Here is a 19088-nt window from a genome sequence, read left to right as displayed (position 1 = left end):
AGCAGCTGGTGGGAAGGCAGGGCCAGCCCAGGGGAGCTCAGGTGCATGTAATGCATTGCACTGAGTGACAGGAAGGGCTGGAGCCAGGATTCACCCCTTCCCAGAAGTCATTTGAGGGTTGGCAGTGGAGGTGAGGGTATCTCTCTGAAGATCCCTGCCTCCCCGAGGCCTTCTGAAGGTAAGCAGCTTCTTTCCTTCATTTCTGCGCCCATGGCTGTTGCATTTGAGTGAATCCTCTCTCACTGCAGCCTGGGTTCTTGTCATTGTGGCGTTTTCTTTTGTGTTACAACCAGCATCGTGGTTGTCCTCAGAGGTGCAGGATTGTTTTCAGTTTGTGATCATGAAATACATAGTAGTATTAAATGCTATCATGCAAGGCCTTGCTGCTTAGTGCTGGTTTTGGGTGTAATGGAGACGGTCACTGTGCTGTCACCATATTTTTTTTAATTAGTACAGCTGAGATGAGAGCATTTTAACTTATTCAGGATTTTTGCAGTCCCCTCAATTTGTCTTTTGCCTCTGTGTGTCCCCTACTCTTGTGATTATTTTGTATTTTGTTCTGTGCCTGTACTAGTTATGGGTGTTTTGTATTAGATACAGGAACATCACAGCTGCAGTTTGGAGTTCTGGAGCTCTCAGAGAGCCAGGACCTGGAGAGTGATGACGCACCCGATGAAGATGTTAGGAATCAGCTTCACTCTGGAGCAGCTATCTTTTCTTCTTCCAGAACTGTGAAGAGTGATATTAAGGATGGTGTGTGAAAATTTTCTTTATCTCTTTGTTGCTTTGTCATTTTTTTTTTTTCCCCTCAATTTGGACGTATTATGTGTGTGTGACAGAAAATATGGTATTAGTAGTGTGCAACACTGAGTTTGCAGTTCAGAGCTGAATAGTATTTTGCCTTGTCTTTACTTTGAGCTAGTTTCATGTTTCCTTATTGCTATCCAAGTGTCGTCATTAGTTCTTGAGTGTCTCTTTCTGAGTTTATTTTCAAAACTTTCAGATACTGAATTGTATCCCTGGTAAAAGCCTCATTTCATCTTAAGAAAAAAAATAATCTGTTATCCTTAATAGTTCAGTATTAATGCTTTTTCATGTAAAGCTTATCTTGATATATGTGTAACTTACAGAGCTATATATGCTTGTCTTTGTGTATTAATCTAGATGACCTGAGTGACAAGTGGTGTTGTTTTTCTCCACCTTTCTAGAACTGAATGTCAAAAGCAGGGAAACTGTCAGCAGCATAGAAACGTGTTCTGCTTTGGAGGGCCAACTGAAGGCATTTAAAGGGTAAAATAGTCAAAAGATTTATTTTTGAAGGCAGTGTGCATGGGCTTAATTTAAAAAAATATACTGAAATCTTTATTGTAAAGAACTGAAATATGTCTTAAAAAGAAGCTTCAGTCATAAAAGTTCAAAACCTTCATTGTTACCATATGGACACTAGACTCAGGAGAAATCTAGAGGCTAAGTGGTGGCTTCCAGGATTCTGTTGAGTATTTGCTATTGTAAATTTCATATTTTCAATTATTTTTAAATGTAAATATTAATTTTGCTGGAAGCTATTTATATTCTGTATCAGATACAAGGTAAACTAAGTGGTGTTCTATTGTTGCATTCTGCCACAAAATAGTAAAAAAAAAAAAGAAGATGAAACTAAATTCTTAGAATTGAAGTCAGTAGAACAATCTGCATTGTGTTCAAGCAGTGCTTACAGTGGTAGAAAACTTAGAAAATGTTTCTGGGAATTTAATTTGTCAAGGATGAAGATGGTTTTTCTCAAGTGAGAGAGATCTGCCTGCTTTATTCATTTTCTTGCTATACATTGTTGAATAGCTTTCACCTATGCTGATTGCAGTTGATGCATTGAGTTTCTTGGGTCAGGGACTGTGTTGCTTTCCCAGAACACTGCTGGATGCAGAAGAACGTTCCAGGAAAGAGATGCCTGTCTCTGATTCGCCTAAAACTGAGAAATGTATTGACCCTGGCCACGAGGAGTTGGACATCTTGTCGACTCAGGAAGAGATGTTTCCTGAAAATAATGTACCAGGTAACAACAGACAGTCAAAGCAAGAATGACCATCCCAGAGATAATCATAATTATTCTTGCTTGGTCTTTTCAGTCATGTAATGTTTTAGAGTGTGAATACTGTGACTATTTTTCAGTTAATTTTTGCTAAAGTTGGTAACATCTTGGAAATGAAAGACTGTAACTGTGCTATAGACCACAGTTTCCAGTGGTGGTAATAATGCTCATCCTTTGTAGCAGCACACAGTCTAAAACGTGAACAAGTACTGTAGGCAAATGTTGCAGGCTTTCTTACGCTGAGTAACTTGGGTAAAGTGCTGACTAAACTATGTCCCCTAGTACCATATCTGCATGTTTCTTAAATACATCCAGAAATGGGATTTCCCCCACTTCCCTTGGCATCTTATTCCAGTGCTTGACCACCCTCTCCAAAATACCTCATCTAACTTTCCTCAATGCAACTTAAGGCTGTTTCCTTGTTTGATCAATTGTCACCTGAGAAAAGAGGCCAGCACGCTCCTTGCTATAACCTCCTTTCAGTTGCACAGAGCAGTGAGGTCTCTTCTCAGCCTACTTTTCTCCAGACCAAAACCCCATTCCTTCCATTATTCCTCACAAATCTCTTTTTTTCAGTCCCTTCACCTGTGTTTTTGCTCTTCTCTTCATGTGCTCTGGCATGTAAATTATGTCTCAGTTTATGCTTTAGTTTCAGTTTGTGTACAAATGTGTTAGTACTAGTATAATCTTGTATAAATCCTCTGTGCCCAGGAGGTTCAATAATAGCTTAAGCAAACTGAGTCTGTGCTGTCTTTGAATCTGTGGAGGTAATGTTGGAGCCACTGTGGATTTTTCTTCTAAAATTCTCAGATACGAAAGTATGTATAGTCCGATCTGATTTGGGGAAAAAAAATAAATCTATTCTGTAGTTAGAAGCTACGTTTATCATCTGACTTACATCTTGCTCACATTTCACATGCTGAACTTTCATGTGCTGTCCTTCATCCAGTCCTTTGTGAAAACAACCTCAGGTAGACGAGGACAAGCTGTAACTTTCCGATAAGCAGTAATTCACATTGTTGAATAAACTTCTAATCTTATTTCCTTTTGTTTAAAATTGCTGCAGGGAGTGACTGCCTTGTAACCAGAGTGGAAGAGGGAAGTTCTCTGGCATGTACCCCTGCCCGCAGCCTGCACCTCCTGCAGCTCTCTGGACAGGGATCCCTTGTACAGGAGAGCTGTTCCACGTAAGCAGAAACAAAACAAACAAACAACAAACAAACAACAAAAAAAAACAGCAAAAGCGAACAAAGAAAACAAGAACAAAGCTACAAAATGATAACTAAGCTGTATTACAATAGTTTCTGTACCATTCCCACCACTTCATTTACCTTAATTTGTACAACCATGGCGAACTACCTTAATTTGGGCACCACATTTCCTGTGTTTGTACCTCCCAATCTGGAACATCCACATAGTTAAATAGGGCTCTCTCAGGTATCGATTCACCCGGTTTGAACAGGTATTATATTCACTATATACTTATTATACCTCTGCTTATTTAGGTGGCGTTAAATTAGAGATTGTGAGGAATTTTAAAATGTTTTGTTTCTTTCTCCTAAAGGAAAGGATGTTTGCACGTGTTTTCTTAGTCTTCTAGCATCCTTCTGTCAGAAAGTGTCCGTATGTGCATGAGGCAGGTTTTCCTCCTGCTAGGTATGGGATGCTTCAGATAGGGAGCCTTATGGAGAATATTGATTTGTTTGTATTTTTGTATGGTGTTATTTAAAGGCTTCACTTAATCTATAAAGAATGATAATGTAATTCTGTTGTTATAACTCAGATATTTTCCTTTGATTGTGTGTGGTATATGAGACTTCTGTGTAGAACTGCATATGTAATCTAGGGTGAGAGTTCACAGGTTGCTTCTAGAACGTCCTTGGTTGTGTTTGATGTTGACAGGCTATACACAGCTGAGTAGGGAATGAAGTTGCAGTTTCTAGTTTGTAACCCTGGGCTTATTTTTGAAAAGAGCTCTTTACTTAACTGAGAGACTCCTGCTGAGCTTATCAGCTCTATTCCAGCACCAGATGTCTGCTGAGAGTTCTTTCTTTGACTTGTGATGGCTCCTTTTTTTGTACATAATGATACTGGATATGGTGTACTAACAGTTCCTGCTAGCTCTGTTTGTTTCCTTTCCATGTATGTTATTGTCTTAGATGAAAGTTGTCAAAATAGACAGCAGTTCAGATTGTGTTCTGGCAAGGTTTCTCTGACTTTTGAACCTGAATTGCTGACTGATTTTTTTTTTTTTTTTTAATTTGATTTTGAGAAGACTGGCCAGAACTTTCTGCTTCATGTTTAGAGTGTTCAGTCTCCTCTGCCCACCCCACTAACAATAAAGCATGAATAATTTCTTTCTCTCTACTCCCCTGCCACGTGGGGGTTCTTATTTTGCAGTTTCCCTGTCAACCACACATTGTTATTATCAACATATGCTTTTGTCTTTCGTATCTTAAAACCATGTCCTTGACACTTTTGCTTTCTCAGCTACTGCATTATTTATCTCTAAAAGAACTGTATACACTGTAGCAATTATCTGTAGATGTTTCATACTGCACAATGTGAAGAGCAAAAAATGTTCTCAAAACAAACGGGTTAGGTGACCAGGTTGTGGTCTATTTGTTAACCAGTGCTGTTGCAGGCAGTGAGGAGGAGACTACAGTCTCCCTAATTTTCTATTAAGTATGCATTGTCAAGTGATTTTCTAGTCATATTATTTGTGGGCAAAGCTCAAACCAAATGCAGTTTGGTTTGCAGTTGGTAAAATTTCTTCTACAAAGGGGGAGTGTGGCTTTATTTTCCAGTAAAATGAAGTAATTGTGCCTGTGTAGCCAATGACTGTTTCTCAGGTCTCTTGCTAGTAAACCTCTGTGTATGGGAACTCTTGAGTCACAGCTGACCCACTGATTGAGCACCTGGGGAAAGGACCGGTCAGCCCTGGGAGCGCAGGTGAAGGCAGTGCAGCTGTGGGGCAGGATGGGTGCAGCCTGGCCGCACCTCTCTTAGGGCTCATTTCAGGGCTGACTGCCACCGGGGAGGGATGCCTGGTTGGAGATCCCTCCTTGGTGAAGCTTTCTCCTGTGAACTGGAATCTTCTGATATGGGTGGGCAATCTTCTTCCTTTCCTTCGTAGGACCTTTCTATTGTGGCAGTCCTTCCATCATCACATCTGTGTTGTAATACCTTTCCCATTGTATTGATCTGTCCAATTGCTGTACCCCTGGTACTTTCCTCTTGTGACAGGACTTGTATTGTGGCAAGGTAGAGTTGTATTTGGGGAGAAGTTAATATATTTTCTAGTGATATGTTTCCTTGTCCGTGTTACCTTTTCTTGGTCTGCAGTGGCTCTCCAGGTGTAGTTGTTCCTTCTCCTGTTGGCCTAGCATCCAATGCTCTCATCCCTGGCAGTCCTACTGAACAGGACCAATCAAAAGGTAATTTTTTTTTCCTGTATGTTCACCTGCTGCTGTGTTTCTTTGCTCTGTAGTTTAGTTTGGGTATGCAGCCTTTTCAGGACTTGTTCAGATTGCTCTTAAAGTATAAAGCAGGATTGAGGGTGCTTGAAGAACTAGATCTGGGGAGGCCTGTAATTGTGACTCCTGATAACCTATTTCTTGCATAACTATCATAATAAAATTGATTTTGTTGTCTAGTTTTATTTCATTATGAAGGATGAGGAATACTTCATATGGAATACAGATTGCTGCTTGCCACTGGCCTCCTTTCTTAGGGACGAGCCATTCTTTTGCTATAGGTAAATAGGCGTCAGTCTTAAACATGTGCTGTTAGAGCAGTAAGGAAGATAGGAGAGAGCATCTTGCCTTAACTGACCTTTTCAGTACTTAAGAGTTTTTGTATGTTACATGCGTGTGTTCTAAAAGATTGTGCCAAGACAGCTCGTTCTCTGCAGTACCTTGGTTCTGGCATGTTACCTGGTTGCTATCAGGGTTAACATATCCCCACAGACTTCCAGTATTATGGAAAATTCCTGTTCCTTCCTGTGAGATGTGCATCTCATTTGCTGCACAGAATCTGGAGTACCTTTAGAATATATGTTTAGTTAGTGGGGTTTGAGTATGGTTGCATTTTAATAGAAGTAGCAAAAGAAAAAAGTCCTCAGAAAAATACTTTACATAAACTTCAGATACTTGTTTTCTAGTTGTAGGAGTTCTGGACCTTAGGTAACAAGATAGTTATGTGAACTTTTAACAAAACACTTTCTTCTCCCTCCTCTCCCTTGCAATTAAGGATAGTGTAGCAGAAATGCTAAGTCACAGCCTGAAGCAGTGATGGAGCAGCTGGTGGGAAGGCAGGGCCAGCCCAGGGGAGCTCAGGTGCGTGTAATGCATTGCACTGAGTGACAAGAAGGGCTGGAGCCAGGATCCGCCCCTTCCAGCCCACATTTAAGGGTTGGCAGTGGAGGTGAGGGTATCTCTCTGGAGATCCCTGCCTCCCCAAGGCCTTCTGAAGGTAAACAGTTTCTTTCCTTCATTTGTGTCTGTGGCTGCTGCGTTTGGGCTTGTCCTTATTTGCTGCAGCCAAAGACTTTGCCATCCTGCTATTATTGCTGTACTTACCATACATTAGAGTGCTACAGATAGTTTTGTTGATTTCCCCACCCTCGCAAATTATTTATCTTGAGATAATATCAAGTTCACCCATTGAAGTGTGAGAATGTTGCATAGGCTGCTAAAATAAGTCTTTTAACAGTAATGTTGGATACTGGGTATAACACAGGCATCTCCTTGTAATTTTTCTGTTCTCTAAAACCAGATGAACATGTGGATGTCTCTACCACTGCAGAAGGGAGAGAGCTGGTGCAGAAGGGACAGAAGGAAAAGAGACTGATGCAGGAGGAGCAGAAGAGAGATGAGCTAGTGGAGATGGTTATTCCCCCAGGGCCTCCTGTCCTGCCACAGGCTTCAACTCCAGTGTCCCAGACTGCCCCAGCCTTCTTTCCTGAATCTCTACCTATACCATCACAACCAGTGTTCTCTCATGTAAGTGTTCATGTAAATATCTTTTTGGATGTAATTTTTTGTGGTGGTTGCAAAAATGTAATTTGAATCAATCTCTGTGCTTCTGTATTGGACTTCCCTACTGAGATGGTTCACATGAGCTTCCCTTTTCCCAGCAGTCGCGTTTGTACATTAATGATACTCTTCTGTATGTGTAATCGTGTAGCACTTTAGCCTGCAGAGAGAATGCATAACACCTTAAGAGGGCATGGTTACTGAACATAGGATTAGTTATCTTTCCATCTATGTTAGAAACTTCTTCTGTGCTTTTGTGTTATTTCTTTAAAAGGCTGCTGTTTTTAATACCCAACTGGACGTTCAGCTTCCCAAACTATGTCAGAAGTTGAACTTTATCAGGGCTTCCACTTTGATCATTACTCGCCATGGATAAGCTGAAACTGTTTTGCCTTTGTATTCTACTATAGAATGCTAGAATTCGCTTACTGCAAATGTATTTTGAGTTGCTTATTCTTACTGTCATTTTTCTCAGGATTGCAAAGGGCTTTAACAGATACTTTGTGGCATTGTAGCTCAGTGTAACAAATTTAATCAATTTAAGGCAGTAAATAGAAGTTGTGATGGAGATTTTACTAGTTGAGGCAGGGGTTTCTCCATAGCTGAAAGTGGCTTTTGTACTAATATGATAGATTATTACAAAGACTCTTTCCGGAACTCTGTTGTTTGACTACAATCAGCTACTGATTTACCATAGTTGCCTGTGCTTCATAGTTTGGTAATAGGAGGGGTGAATTAAAGAGCTTGTGTGACTGCTGCAGAGGTACTGAAAAGTAATGGATTATAACTTTTGTCAGTGAGGCACTCGTGTATATGGATTAAAAATCTGTTTCATAATCCTTCATCATTAGAAATAATAAGTGGCCCTATTTGGGATACCCTGATGTTCAGTGTCCCAATTCTTAATATTTTATTTTATTTTTTTTAGGATATCTTTGTTCCAACTCAGAGTCCAGAGAAGAGTGAGGGAGAAGAAAAAGCTGCTGTTTCAACTTATTCATGTATGCCAGGACACCTTTCTGGACCCACAGATACTTTGTCAAAGATGCCTGTGGAAGACTCTGTGTCACAGCCTTCTGAGTCCTGTAATCTGATGCTTTCTGCAAGTGGATGCAGCCAGCCCACAAACACAGAAATCAGTTCAGACTCTCTGAAAACTGGCCATGATAACGAAGCTACGCAGATCCAGATAACTTCTGAATGTAGTATTTCAGAAATCAGACTTTCTTCTGTGGAGAACAATGACAGAAAAATGAGACTGGATGCAGGCCATCAAGCCCTCTCTGAGAACTGTGAAAAACCAAAAAAGGAGGATATACGTACGGCAGGAAAGCCTGTCATGCAGTTAGGTAGTGCAGAAACAGCAGGAGATGAGACATTAGGCCCTACAGCCCATCAGGCTCACAGGTGTATTTCTGGAAGTCAGGCTGCTGCAGATCAGTCTCGCCATGAAATTTCATCCTGTGGTGATGGAAAAGAAGGTCAGTTAAAGGGTTATTCACTGAAGGAGAGCTCTCAATATGAGTCAGTTCCTGAGACTCAGCCTGAAGAACAGGAAGAGAAGATGCACGTAGAAGAGAAGCAAATGAATGAAGATGAGTCTCTTGTTAACATGACAGTTTCTCAGAGGTTCCTTCTTGAAGGGAAGGAAGAGCACCACGAAGAGATGGAAGTAGAATTTGCTGGTGGTTCTTGTGAAAATAGCAAAGAACTGTCTGTCAAGACTCAAGAACTTGGAAAGATTAGACCAGAATGCTGCCGAAAAGAAACTTTAAAAGATGGTACTTTTGGCACTGGAGAAGCAAAGAATGTGGATAAACTGTCCTTTAAAGCTGCTTCAGAAAGCATGCCGAAGCTGAATGAAGTTTTATCTAAGCCTTCTGTAGGGGAGTTATTAGAACAGCACAATTTGTTTCCTAAATTAAAGGTTGACATTCCATCTGAGATGGCATTGTGTGCCAAAAGCCATGCAGAAAGTTCAGAATTACATCAGATAATGGACACTCAACCATCACAGCAAGAGAGGGAAGCTGACATACTGATGACTCAGAAGGAGAATCAGGTGCCAAAGACTACAGCAATTACTGCTATGACAGTGAATCTGGAGCAAGAAGAGCAGATGCAGCCAGAGAAGCAGACAGCTGCTATGTCCCCCAGTCCTTCCAATGGTAAGTGAATTTTGGTTAGTAATTCTTGGGTGTAGGCTTTGAATGATGTCAGTGTGTACAATCCTCAGCACTGGTCCTCAGCTCACATTAGAACAGTGAACCTTCAGAGCAGCACTGCAGATTACTCTTACATGTGTAACATGCCTGTACTTTTTTCCCCTTTGTAGCACTATTGCAGGCAAGAATGATGAAGTAATTAATGTTCCTAATAGCTACTCACTGCTTTATGGTAGAAGCTCTCAGCAATTTTGAAAATTCTGACCTTGGCAATGCTGATGGATTTTTGTAACTACTTTTTTTTTTCTCTTGAAGCAACAAAACTAGTGTTCTTGAAAGGAAAAGTGTGTGGTAGTCTGTGATTCTTCTTTTTGTCTCCTTGGTTGGTTCACTTAGTTTTTAATTTGTTTTTTTATTTCTTTTTCTTTCATTCTGAGGGGAGGATTTTCTTTGTGGAGTTGCATGTGCATATAGCATCAAAAACAACAAATCTATCTTGAGAGTATTTCTTTAAAGTTGAATGGCTTTTCACAGTCAGCCTGTTGATCGGCAGTGTTCCTTCATGTATCCCTTTTTTTTGTTTGTGTTTTTTGAACTGGGATGAGGTCTTTTGCAGTAAGCTAAAACAAGGGATGGTTCTGGCTGAAACTTAACCTACAACAGATTTTAAAGAAATAAAGGAATCTTTTCACTGTTTTGCTGTGCAGCTATGCACAGGGAGGAAGGAGGACCCAGGGAACTATAGGCCAGTGAGCCTCACTTCTGTACCTGGGAAGATCATGGAACAGATCCTCCTGGAAGACACGTTAAGGCGCATGAGGGACGAGCAGGTGATTAGACAGCCAGCATGGCTTCACTAAGGGAAGACTGCCTGAGAAATCTGGTGGCCTTCTCTGATGGAGTGGTGGTGTTAGTGGACAAAGGGAAGGCAACTGATAACATTTACCTGGACTTATGTAAGGCCTTTGGCATAGTCCCTGCCACATCCTTACCTGTGTTGGAGACGGATGGATTTGAAGGGTGGACTATCTGTAGACAAGGAGTTAGTGGGAAGGTTGCAGCGAGTGTTGTGGCTCAGTGTCCTGGTGGAGGCCAGTGATGAACGGTGTCTCCCAGGGATCCATCATGGGACCCTTCCCTAATCCTAGTGGGACCCTAATCAGGACCCTTTCAACCCAATCGTTATGTGATTATTTAATATGAAGGTGAATGTTGGAATGTTTTGATGCTGTATTTGTAGTTTTCTCTAACGAAAAGAAGGAAAAATAGCTTTATTGTGTAGAAAATAATATTCCGGGGGAATCTGGTCAAAATACTGTTAAGGAAGTTAATAGATCTCATTTTATGGCATTTTGAGATCTCACAGTAATTTTCCTATGAACGAGTCTAGGGCATTCTGTACGTAGGGAGTGGGTATTTCTGATGGCAGTTTGTCATAGTCAAGAGAACAGTGGTGTTTGAACACGAGAATAGAAAAATAAGCTGTATTTGGAGAAAACGAACTCAAACTGATGCTACTGGTTGTAGCAAAATATAAATGTATAAAATACATACTTGTATTATGCTATTGGGTTTATGTTAGGAGGGAATTAAAGCTTTTGAGATGTTCTGCCTGCTTGCTCCTGAAACAAGTGGAAAAGGATACAGTGGTGTTTTTTCCTTAACCATTGCTCAGTCGTTAAGGTGTGAAGAGCTGTAGAGCATCCAGCTTCTCCTAATGCAGTTTTGTTCTAACAACACTTATTCCAGTGAAAGCCTAGTCGCTTGTCAGCAGGGTATGAAGGACACAAGTACACAAAAACATAGCGTGAGGACTGAAAGGATCTCAAAGAGTAGCCCAACAAGTGGGAGTAGAAACAGTGAAATTTGGTTTTCTTGGCTGCAAGCACATACTGCTTACTGTTTGTTGTCCACTGGAGCCCCGAACTCATTTTCCACAGGGCTGCTCTGTTCACTCATTGCCCAGCCTGTATTTGTGCTTGGGATTGCCCTTACCCAGATGTAGGATCGTGCAGTTGGCCTTTTTGAACTTCATGAGGTTCATTGGGCCCACTTCCCAAGTCTGTCAGGATCAGTCTCACTGCTCAGCTTGGCATTGTCAGCAGACTTGATGGGAGTGCACTCAGTCCCACTGTCTGTGTCACCAGCAAAGGTGTCAAGTAGTTTTTGTCTTAGTACAGCCCCCTGTGCCATACCACTTGTCACTGTTCTCCACCTGGACATTGGGCTGCTGACTGTGACTTTTTGAAGGCAATCACCCACGTTTCCTTCTTCTGAGTGGTCCATCTGTGAAGTCCACCTCTCGTTTTGGACACGGGTGTTGCGTGAGGCAGAATAAAGCTTCTTGGATGAGTCCAGCTAGATGATGTAAATTGCTCTTCCATTGTCCATGATGGTAATGCATTGTTTTGCATGAGGTCAGATTTTAATTCAGGCAATGTGTAGTTCTTACGATTTATTTATACCTTAACCTTAATTTCTATTTCTAGCCGCCTTCTGTGCAAAATCCTGAGCATTTCTCAAGCAAACCTACATTCTATGAAAGTTCAATTTGTGTCTCTGCATTTAGTCTCATCTTTGTCTAAATTCTGAGGATGATTCCATCAAGGCCACTGCAGTCCAGTCTTAAACCAAGAGAGAATTTCCACACAAAATGGTGAGGAACATCAATTAGAGCAGCAGTCCTGAGCCAGTAACTGATCGGTCAGGATGATTTTGTACAGTACAGCACCAGAGCTATGCTTTTTCCTCACTTCTACACCGCACTGAGTTATGCTTTCGGTACTTGAACTGGAACGTCCTCCTGAAATTATTAATGCTGGCTCTTCCTGACTTCTAGGAACACCATTTCATTTCACTTTGCCAAAGGAGGGTGATACCATTCAACCGCTGACCAGTGTAACACCACCTCTCACTGGCCAACTTAAAATGGGACCTAGAAGACACAGCACACCAATTGGTAAGTTTAATCTGAACAGTTCTTCAGTAAAAGCCTGTTCAGAAGCTTTTGTTTCTAGATGCAGAATGATTGGATAACTCAAATGTATCATAGCAAAAAAGACATCAGTACTCTATGAGGAGGGCTCATCCCTCTAGTGCTGCTTGATTATTGGGCTGTATGAAGCACATTCACCTTATTCATTATGTTTATGTATATACACCTCATTAAAGGATACAGGAGACCCCTCTGAGGAGAGGGAGGGGAAGTTAGATAACAAGATGATTCTTTTTTTGCAAGACCTTCTCTGCCAAGGTCACATGAAACAACAGCCTGTAGTTGCTGAATAAAGGGATGCTTTGGTAACAGTAAATTATTCTCATCACAAGTTGAGTGGAAACCATGGTGGCTACTTGCATATGTACTCTTCTGTTGTTTTCCTGTTTCAGTGGATGATAGTTGTCCAGACAGCACGATAGCAACTAGTGATGTTACAGCAGAGGGCACAATGGGGACCAACAGTGTCACCGTGGAAAGTGCAGTGGTGTCAGCAGATGTGTCAGAAGTGTGTGAAAAAGGAGATTCTTGTGCAGTTCCTGAGGCTGATGTAAAACTCTCTCTACGAATGAACCTTGTTACCCCCATGAACGATGGGAGCGATGAGTCCCTACCATTCAGCTTGGAAAGTAAGAGCATGAAGCATCAGAATGCACAGGTTATACTGGATCTTAGCCTTAACTCAGAATCTCTCCGTAGTATTCCCTGATAAAGTCTCTGTAATGCTGTTTTTCTTCTGGGACACTAGTGTCACTTAAATTTGCTTCTGTTTGTACAATGCTTTAAGCAAGGTTAGAGTGAAAAGAGAGGCCTCTGTTATGAGGAAAGGTATGTCAAGCAGACTGAAAATTGTGATGTATAGTGGCAATGTCCCTGGACAGGAAATAGATTACATTGAAGGAAAGAAAAGATAATGAAAGTGTAATTTGATTACATAAGACTGACAGCGTTTTAATCAGAACAGCAGCACAGTCTGTTAGTCTAGAACTTGAGATATTTATACGAAATACACACAAGCTCAAGCCTACAATGGTGAGTTGGGTGGGAGGTCTGGGGTCACTTGGTCTGACTTTGTGTGACCTCTCAGCTGAATATGGGGTGCTTGGAAAGGCAGAGGAGACTGGAACTGAAATTCTGTCTCCCTTCCCTCTTGTTTCAGAGCCCACAGCCAGTGATAGGAAAACTGGATCCTCTGCTGCTGCCAGGTAACCAGGCTTGTTGATGTGCAGAGTTAATTCAGAAATCTGGTTAGATCTCTTTCCTACTCATTACTAGAGACGGGTTAAAAAATTAAAGTGAGACACAGGAGCTCTTTTAGAGGCAGCCACATCATGAACTCTTTAGTTCTCCAATCAAGTTCAACTATGTAGGCATGGATACAGGGTGGGTGCCCCACCTGCTGTTTCACTGCAGGCTTTGTGCTTCCTGACAGCATCAGCATTTTGCCTCATTTTGATTATAGTCAGAACAGAAATTGATGTCTTGTGCAGTCCAGAATGCAAGTCTGCACTATCCAGCTCTTATACTTAAACACATGGTTTCCTCTTTTCTTACTGTCAATTTTCTACAAAGAATCTCAGCTCTGAGGAGTTCTGAAAGAAAATTCTTTTTGGTGTGAGGCTGATAGAAGAAACATAACAAAGTCACTGATGTACTGAGATCACAGTTTAATTTGTTGACCAAAATGTAAGTTACTCCCTTGATCTTTTCCTCTGTATGTATCTATTTTATCTCTTATGTAAGAAATACAGTTTCAGAGGCTGGTTGCTGTGTACTATATTTCCACAGTGCCTAGCGCTGCTTGAATGTAACTTTTGGGCTGTATGTTTTGTAAGTACTGATAACAATGAGTTGGAGGACCCTGTCTCTAGTAGTAGAAGTGAATGTAATGGTTTGAAGCAGAGAAACTTTTTGAAGTAAACTTTTTGAGGATAAGTTGCCTTTCTAGGTGTAGATTGAACTCTCAGGGTCTGCATTATGACTCTTACTCCTCACATTTTTGCTGTGTTGTGAAGATTCTGAGTTAAGCCATAAATGATCTAATGGTGTTCCCCAATGGCTACTGGAAGTAGTGGTTGGTGAAACTCCTGACAATCTGCAGTTTTTGACCCTCCATTTTCTGCAGTCACTAGATTGCTCTTGGCTGTGAGGTTTTTGGCAGAAATGACAGAAATGCTTATGCAAAATGTTTCTTGATCTTTGAGTCTGACCATCTCATTGGTTCTGTGACTGTATAAGTCAACAAAGTCAGTGCCAGTTGTTGTCTTGAGGAGCTGTAGTTCTGTCGTATTTTCACACTCTCCAATGTGCTTTTTTTAAATCTGCATTGCTAGCTCCCAGAAAGCATCATCTGTATTTAGTCGTGTCTGTGAAGTTCGGCGAGAGGAGGAGGCTAGAGACCACAGCCTTTCAGCTTCTCCATTTAGGTAACTATTTACAGTCTTTGCCTGCCAGTCAAATTTGGATTTAACTGCACTTTTGTTGATGCAGGGGGAAAAAAAACACAATTATGTTCAAAGTCATTGTTGTAAGTCTGGGTAACTTAAAAGGTTGGGGGGCTGAGTATAGTAAGTACTGTATGTCTGTGTGTCACTTGATGATCAGACTTTGGCTGAGTAGTGATGTGATTCCAGCTGGCTGATAAGCTTTGGTAAATCTGGAGCTTGGGAGGGATGAGATAATCATTTTTTCCATACCTTTTCTTGCTCCCTTCTCCAGGTCTTGTGACCTATTATTGTCTTTGTTACTCCCTGTCTAAGTAAAGTCCATATATTTTTGCTGTCTGCAGTCCCTTTTAAAAGCGCTGTACTCCTGCACTGCTGATAAGGATAAAGCTGCCTGACCTAGTATAGAAATCTGCTGCTTCACTGTTTTGCATTCTGTCTTCTGGTGAAGGCAGCGAGGTTTTGACCTATGGAGAAAGAGTAACCTATATTGCAAGAGTATTGAATGATTACTCTCAATATTGTAATGACTAGGGTATTCCAGTGCTGGACAGTACGGATAATGTAAGACAGTCACACCTCAAAGCTTGTTAGGTATGAGGAAGGCCAGGTGTGTGCTTCTAGTAATACTCAGTGTATAAGGTTGATATAATGATCAATAGCACCGTTGACAGGGCAGAGGAATTCTAGTGGAAATACTGCAGTTTGTGTGGATGCCCCTGCCTGTTGGTGGGTGTAATTACTGATTTCAAACTAATGGAGTGCCAGAGCAAACTGTAGCAACAACATTAGTATGGCTTGACTTGCAGAAACATTTTGCACAGATGGTGCCTGTTATGTGAGGTGTATGTCTTATCAGAGTTTGAAGAGACTCCTAATTTTTTGTAGTGTCAGCCGTTCTTCCAGCGGCTGTGTGGCTCAGCTGAGAGATGTTGAGGTTATTGGATAATTTGAAAACTCACTGAGTTCCGTGCAATCTTAAGAAGCAATTAGATGATTGCACTGCTGTTTTTTTCAGTAGTATTTTCACCTGAGTGACAATATTGGGCTTCTTGCTTTTTTTCCATCAGTAATTTAGATCTGCATATTACTGGTTTGCAGGGAAAATCTATTCAGCTTTCCTGGCACAGAAAAGAATGCTGAAATACGTGAAAATCCTAGTGATCAGCAACACAGAGCAGATGGTGATGAACGGCTCCTAATACTTCAGAGACTGCAGCAGGGCTGCCATCAACAACCTCCTTGTACAGAGCAGAAAGAGTCGGTGGAGGCTGGTATTGTAATAACAACTCAGATAGAAGAAGGGGCAAGAATGCAACAGAAACCAAGTAAGGTGGTTGCAGTTGATGAAAGCCAAGGGAAGCAGGCTGATACCAATAATAAAGGGATTCAAACTACAGCAGACTGTCTTTTTACCCCAACAACTGTTACAACAGCAACACAGACAGCAGAAGGAACTTATAGGCGAGTGGATGTGGGAACCAGTATGTGTGGGCAAAGACCTGGGCGACAAGATGTAAACATCCAAACTGAGGAGGGTGGACAAAAGCTTGTGAATACCTCTGCGGAAGACACAGACTCTCTACACAGTCAGGTGGGATGAAGGCTGCCTGTATTAAATTTTTACTAGCTTAACTCAGTGAAGTATTCTTGTAGTCAGTAAACTCACTAACTTTTTTTCTCAACCAAAAAAAGCCAGAAGACTGTTTTAAAACATTAATATCACGAGATTTTTTTAAAATCTCAGCTGTAGACAACTGCAAGGTAGCAGTACTCACCAGATAAGTTTGGGAAGTAAATGTCTCAGTATTTTCTAGGAAAATATGGCAAGTAATTTTTTTTGTATTTCTGTCCAGATGTTGATAATATTTAAAAAACTAAAAATCACCTTTTGTTGGAGGAAAAGTATCAAATTTTTGCTGTTTGTGCCAGTAAACTTCAGGCAGCTGATTCTGCCACTCCATTTGATGACAATGGGTGAGCACATCAAGGAATAGCTCCTCTAGTTGAGTATTTCAAAAAGGTTAATTTCAAAATTAGTATTTCAGAAAGTTTTTTGAAGACTCAAAGTCACTGCTTTGAAGTTACACTTTGCAGGTTTCTTGAGACTATAAGGACTAGAAAATTATCTTTTCTAAATTTGAATTGAGAATTGTGTGTCCTATGGGAAATAGGAGATTAGAGGAGATAAATACACTGCGTAATGGTTTTGATTTTTGGATCTACCTGAGAGTATATGGAATGAACATCAGAAGCCATACTGAGCTGTTTCCTCCTTGGGCTGATGTGATTTCCCTTACCCCTCAACAAATGAAAAAATGTTTGCTTCTCCCTTGTTCTAGGTCTTTCATGTTGCATCTGATTTTCAACAAGGTGGTGAAAGGTTTCCTACTACAGTGTTTGTGTGTGGTGTGGGGAAAAAACTGTACTGCAGAGATCTTGGTGGTTGTCTGTTTTGATTTTAATTTATCTCTTCATTACAGGGAGAGGATGAATTTAACCTTCATCCTCCCAGAGGTCAGGTTCAGCGCCGCCACGTGCGAACTATTCGAGAGGTGCGCACTGTGGTTACCCGCATTACAACAGATGTTTACTACATAAATGGTGCAGAGGTGGAACGGAAGGTAGTTGAGGTAAGTTCCCATTTCCAGGGTTAAATTAAATAACATGTTGGCTGAAGAATGAAGTAATGAAAATGAAAACACTATGGCTGCAGAAAGCATCAGTGAGCGAGCAATCCAATGTGCTGTGATGACAAACTGGTCTCCATGAGCAAGTGTGAAGACCATCCTATGTACATGGAAAGCTGTGTGGTTTTATGTGGCATTGGTGCATTCTGTGCCTGTTACTGTATTCTCATGACACGCTTTTTGTTTTAATTACCCAGGGACGGAACAGAAGACTTCACTGAGCTTCTAGCTATTTCAAAACCTTTCCATTTTGTCAGAACGGATACTTCAGAATGGGCAGAAATTCTGTTAGCAAAAATCACATCTTCCTGTAAAATTGAACTATTTCAAGCTGTTCGTTATGTTTTGCAGCTGTGTTACTTCTTACCTGTGGTCCACAGACTTCTGAGTTCTGTGGATCAGATTCTAGAAAACACAAAAAATAAGCAAGCCAATTTTTAGTATGGTTCTGTTGCTGTATTCATTCATCAAAAGATCCAAAAAGGGAAATTCAAAGAACAGTCAACAGATGCTGATTTGATATACATGGTAATCTTATTGGCCTGCTAGCAATAAAACTTTACTGCTATTCTGGTATACAGGTAAAAATCATAAGTGTCTTGTGCTGCATTGCTACAATGATTAATGGCATAAAGAGAAAAAATTATTTAAGTTGTGCCTTCATACTTGTCACTACATGTGAAATTATTTATTGTAACATTAAAATACAGAATTAAATTTCCTTAAATGTGTTTGCATAGGCTGTGTGAACACAACTGTATAACTGTTTTCAATTCATCTGTCAACATTTGGTATCAGTATTTTGTTGACACATATATCCATGGAACTTGAATAGCTCCAGGAAAGTGACTAGCTCTCAGGAAATTGATCTTGGCTTATTAGTAACCAATCACTATTAGTATCTCAAATAGTTTTTACAGTCTCCCACTCTGAAAGGGTGGAAATTATTCAAAGCCAGACTAACTTATGATTTTGAATTTGTAATCATCCAACCTCTATTCTGGTGACTTTTTATCTTTTTTTCATGTGATGCCTTCATATAGGAGCAGCTACATGGTCAGAGCTGCTGTCTGCCATAGAGCAGTCCAGGCTCAATCTGCATAGCTGTTTTCAGTCTCATGAACATGTTCTTGACTTGTCTGTGCTCTTGCCTGGTGATTGCAGAGCTTCCATCTAGCAAGTTCATCACCTTCAAGTGACTGCTTTTTTTTTTTTTTTTCTTCTCAAAAGGAAACTGAGGAGCCTGTAGTGGAGTGCCAGGAGTGTGAGACTGACACGTCCTCCTCTAGAACTACAGTTGGCTCATCGCTGACTTCAGGGGACCTTGGTGATGTCAGCTCCTTTTCTTCTAAGGCCTCAAGCCTCCACCGCACATCCAGTGGAGCAAGCAGCAGTCTCTCTGCCACACACAGCAGCAGTTCAGCACGAGGAACTGGAGCTGTCAAAGGGAAAGTGTGCAGTACAGAAAGTGGAGAGTTTGCTTTACCTATTGGCAGAGGTGTCTTAGGAAAACTAAGGTATGTGCAGGGCCTCGAATGGAAGATAAGATATTTTACAGAAGTGAACAGCTGGCTTGGGTGGAATTTGAAGCAGGGTAGACTCTAAACCAGGGATTTTTATGTTGATGAACAGAAACAATGAAACAGTCTTTGTTTTCCCATCTGTTTTTTTT

The 19088-nt window shown here is 40.9% G+C and overlaps 1 protein-coding gene across 1 annotated transcript; it reads left to right on the top strand.

Moving 5' to 3' along the window:
• Positions 1 to 54: 54 nt before the first annotated feature.
• On the top strand, positions 55 to 19036 carry LOC100550605 (TP53-binding protein 1; the record flags this gene model as incomplete). Its single annotated transcript, XM_019619298.1, has 15 exons — positions 55 to 178; positions 595 to 753; positions 1209 to 1290; positions 1905 to 2050; positions 3153 to 3273; positions 5432 to 5523; positions 6863 to 7089; positions 8051 to 9290; positions 12127 to 12246; positions 12675 to 12911; positions 13442 to 13487; positions 14616 to 14708; positions 15828 to 16320; positions 17210 to 17359; positions 18647 to 19036. Coding segments are annotated over 15 exons (3705 nt in total), but the record flags the coding sequence as incomplete, so codon positions are not given.
• Between the last annotated feature and the right edge of the window lie 52 nt (positions 19037 to 19088).

This window comes from Meleagris gallopavo, chromosome 12 (assembly GCF_000146605.3).
Source record: "Meleagris gallopavo isolate NT-WF06-2002-E0010 breed Aviagen turkey brand Nicholas breeding stock chromosome 12, Turkey_5.1, whole genome shotgun sequence".
Lineage (NCBI taxonomy): Eukaryota > Metazoa > Chordata > Aves > Galliformes > Phasianidae > Meleagris > Meleagris gallopavo.
The sequence above is the reverse complement of the archived record's forward strand: the minus strand, read 5'-3'. Positions and strand labels throughout refer to the sequence as shown.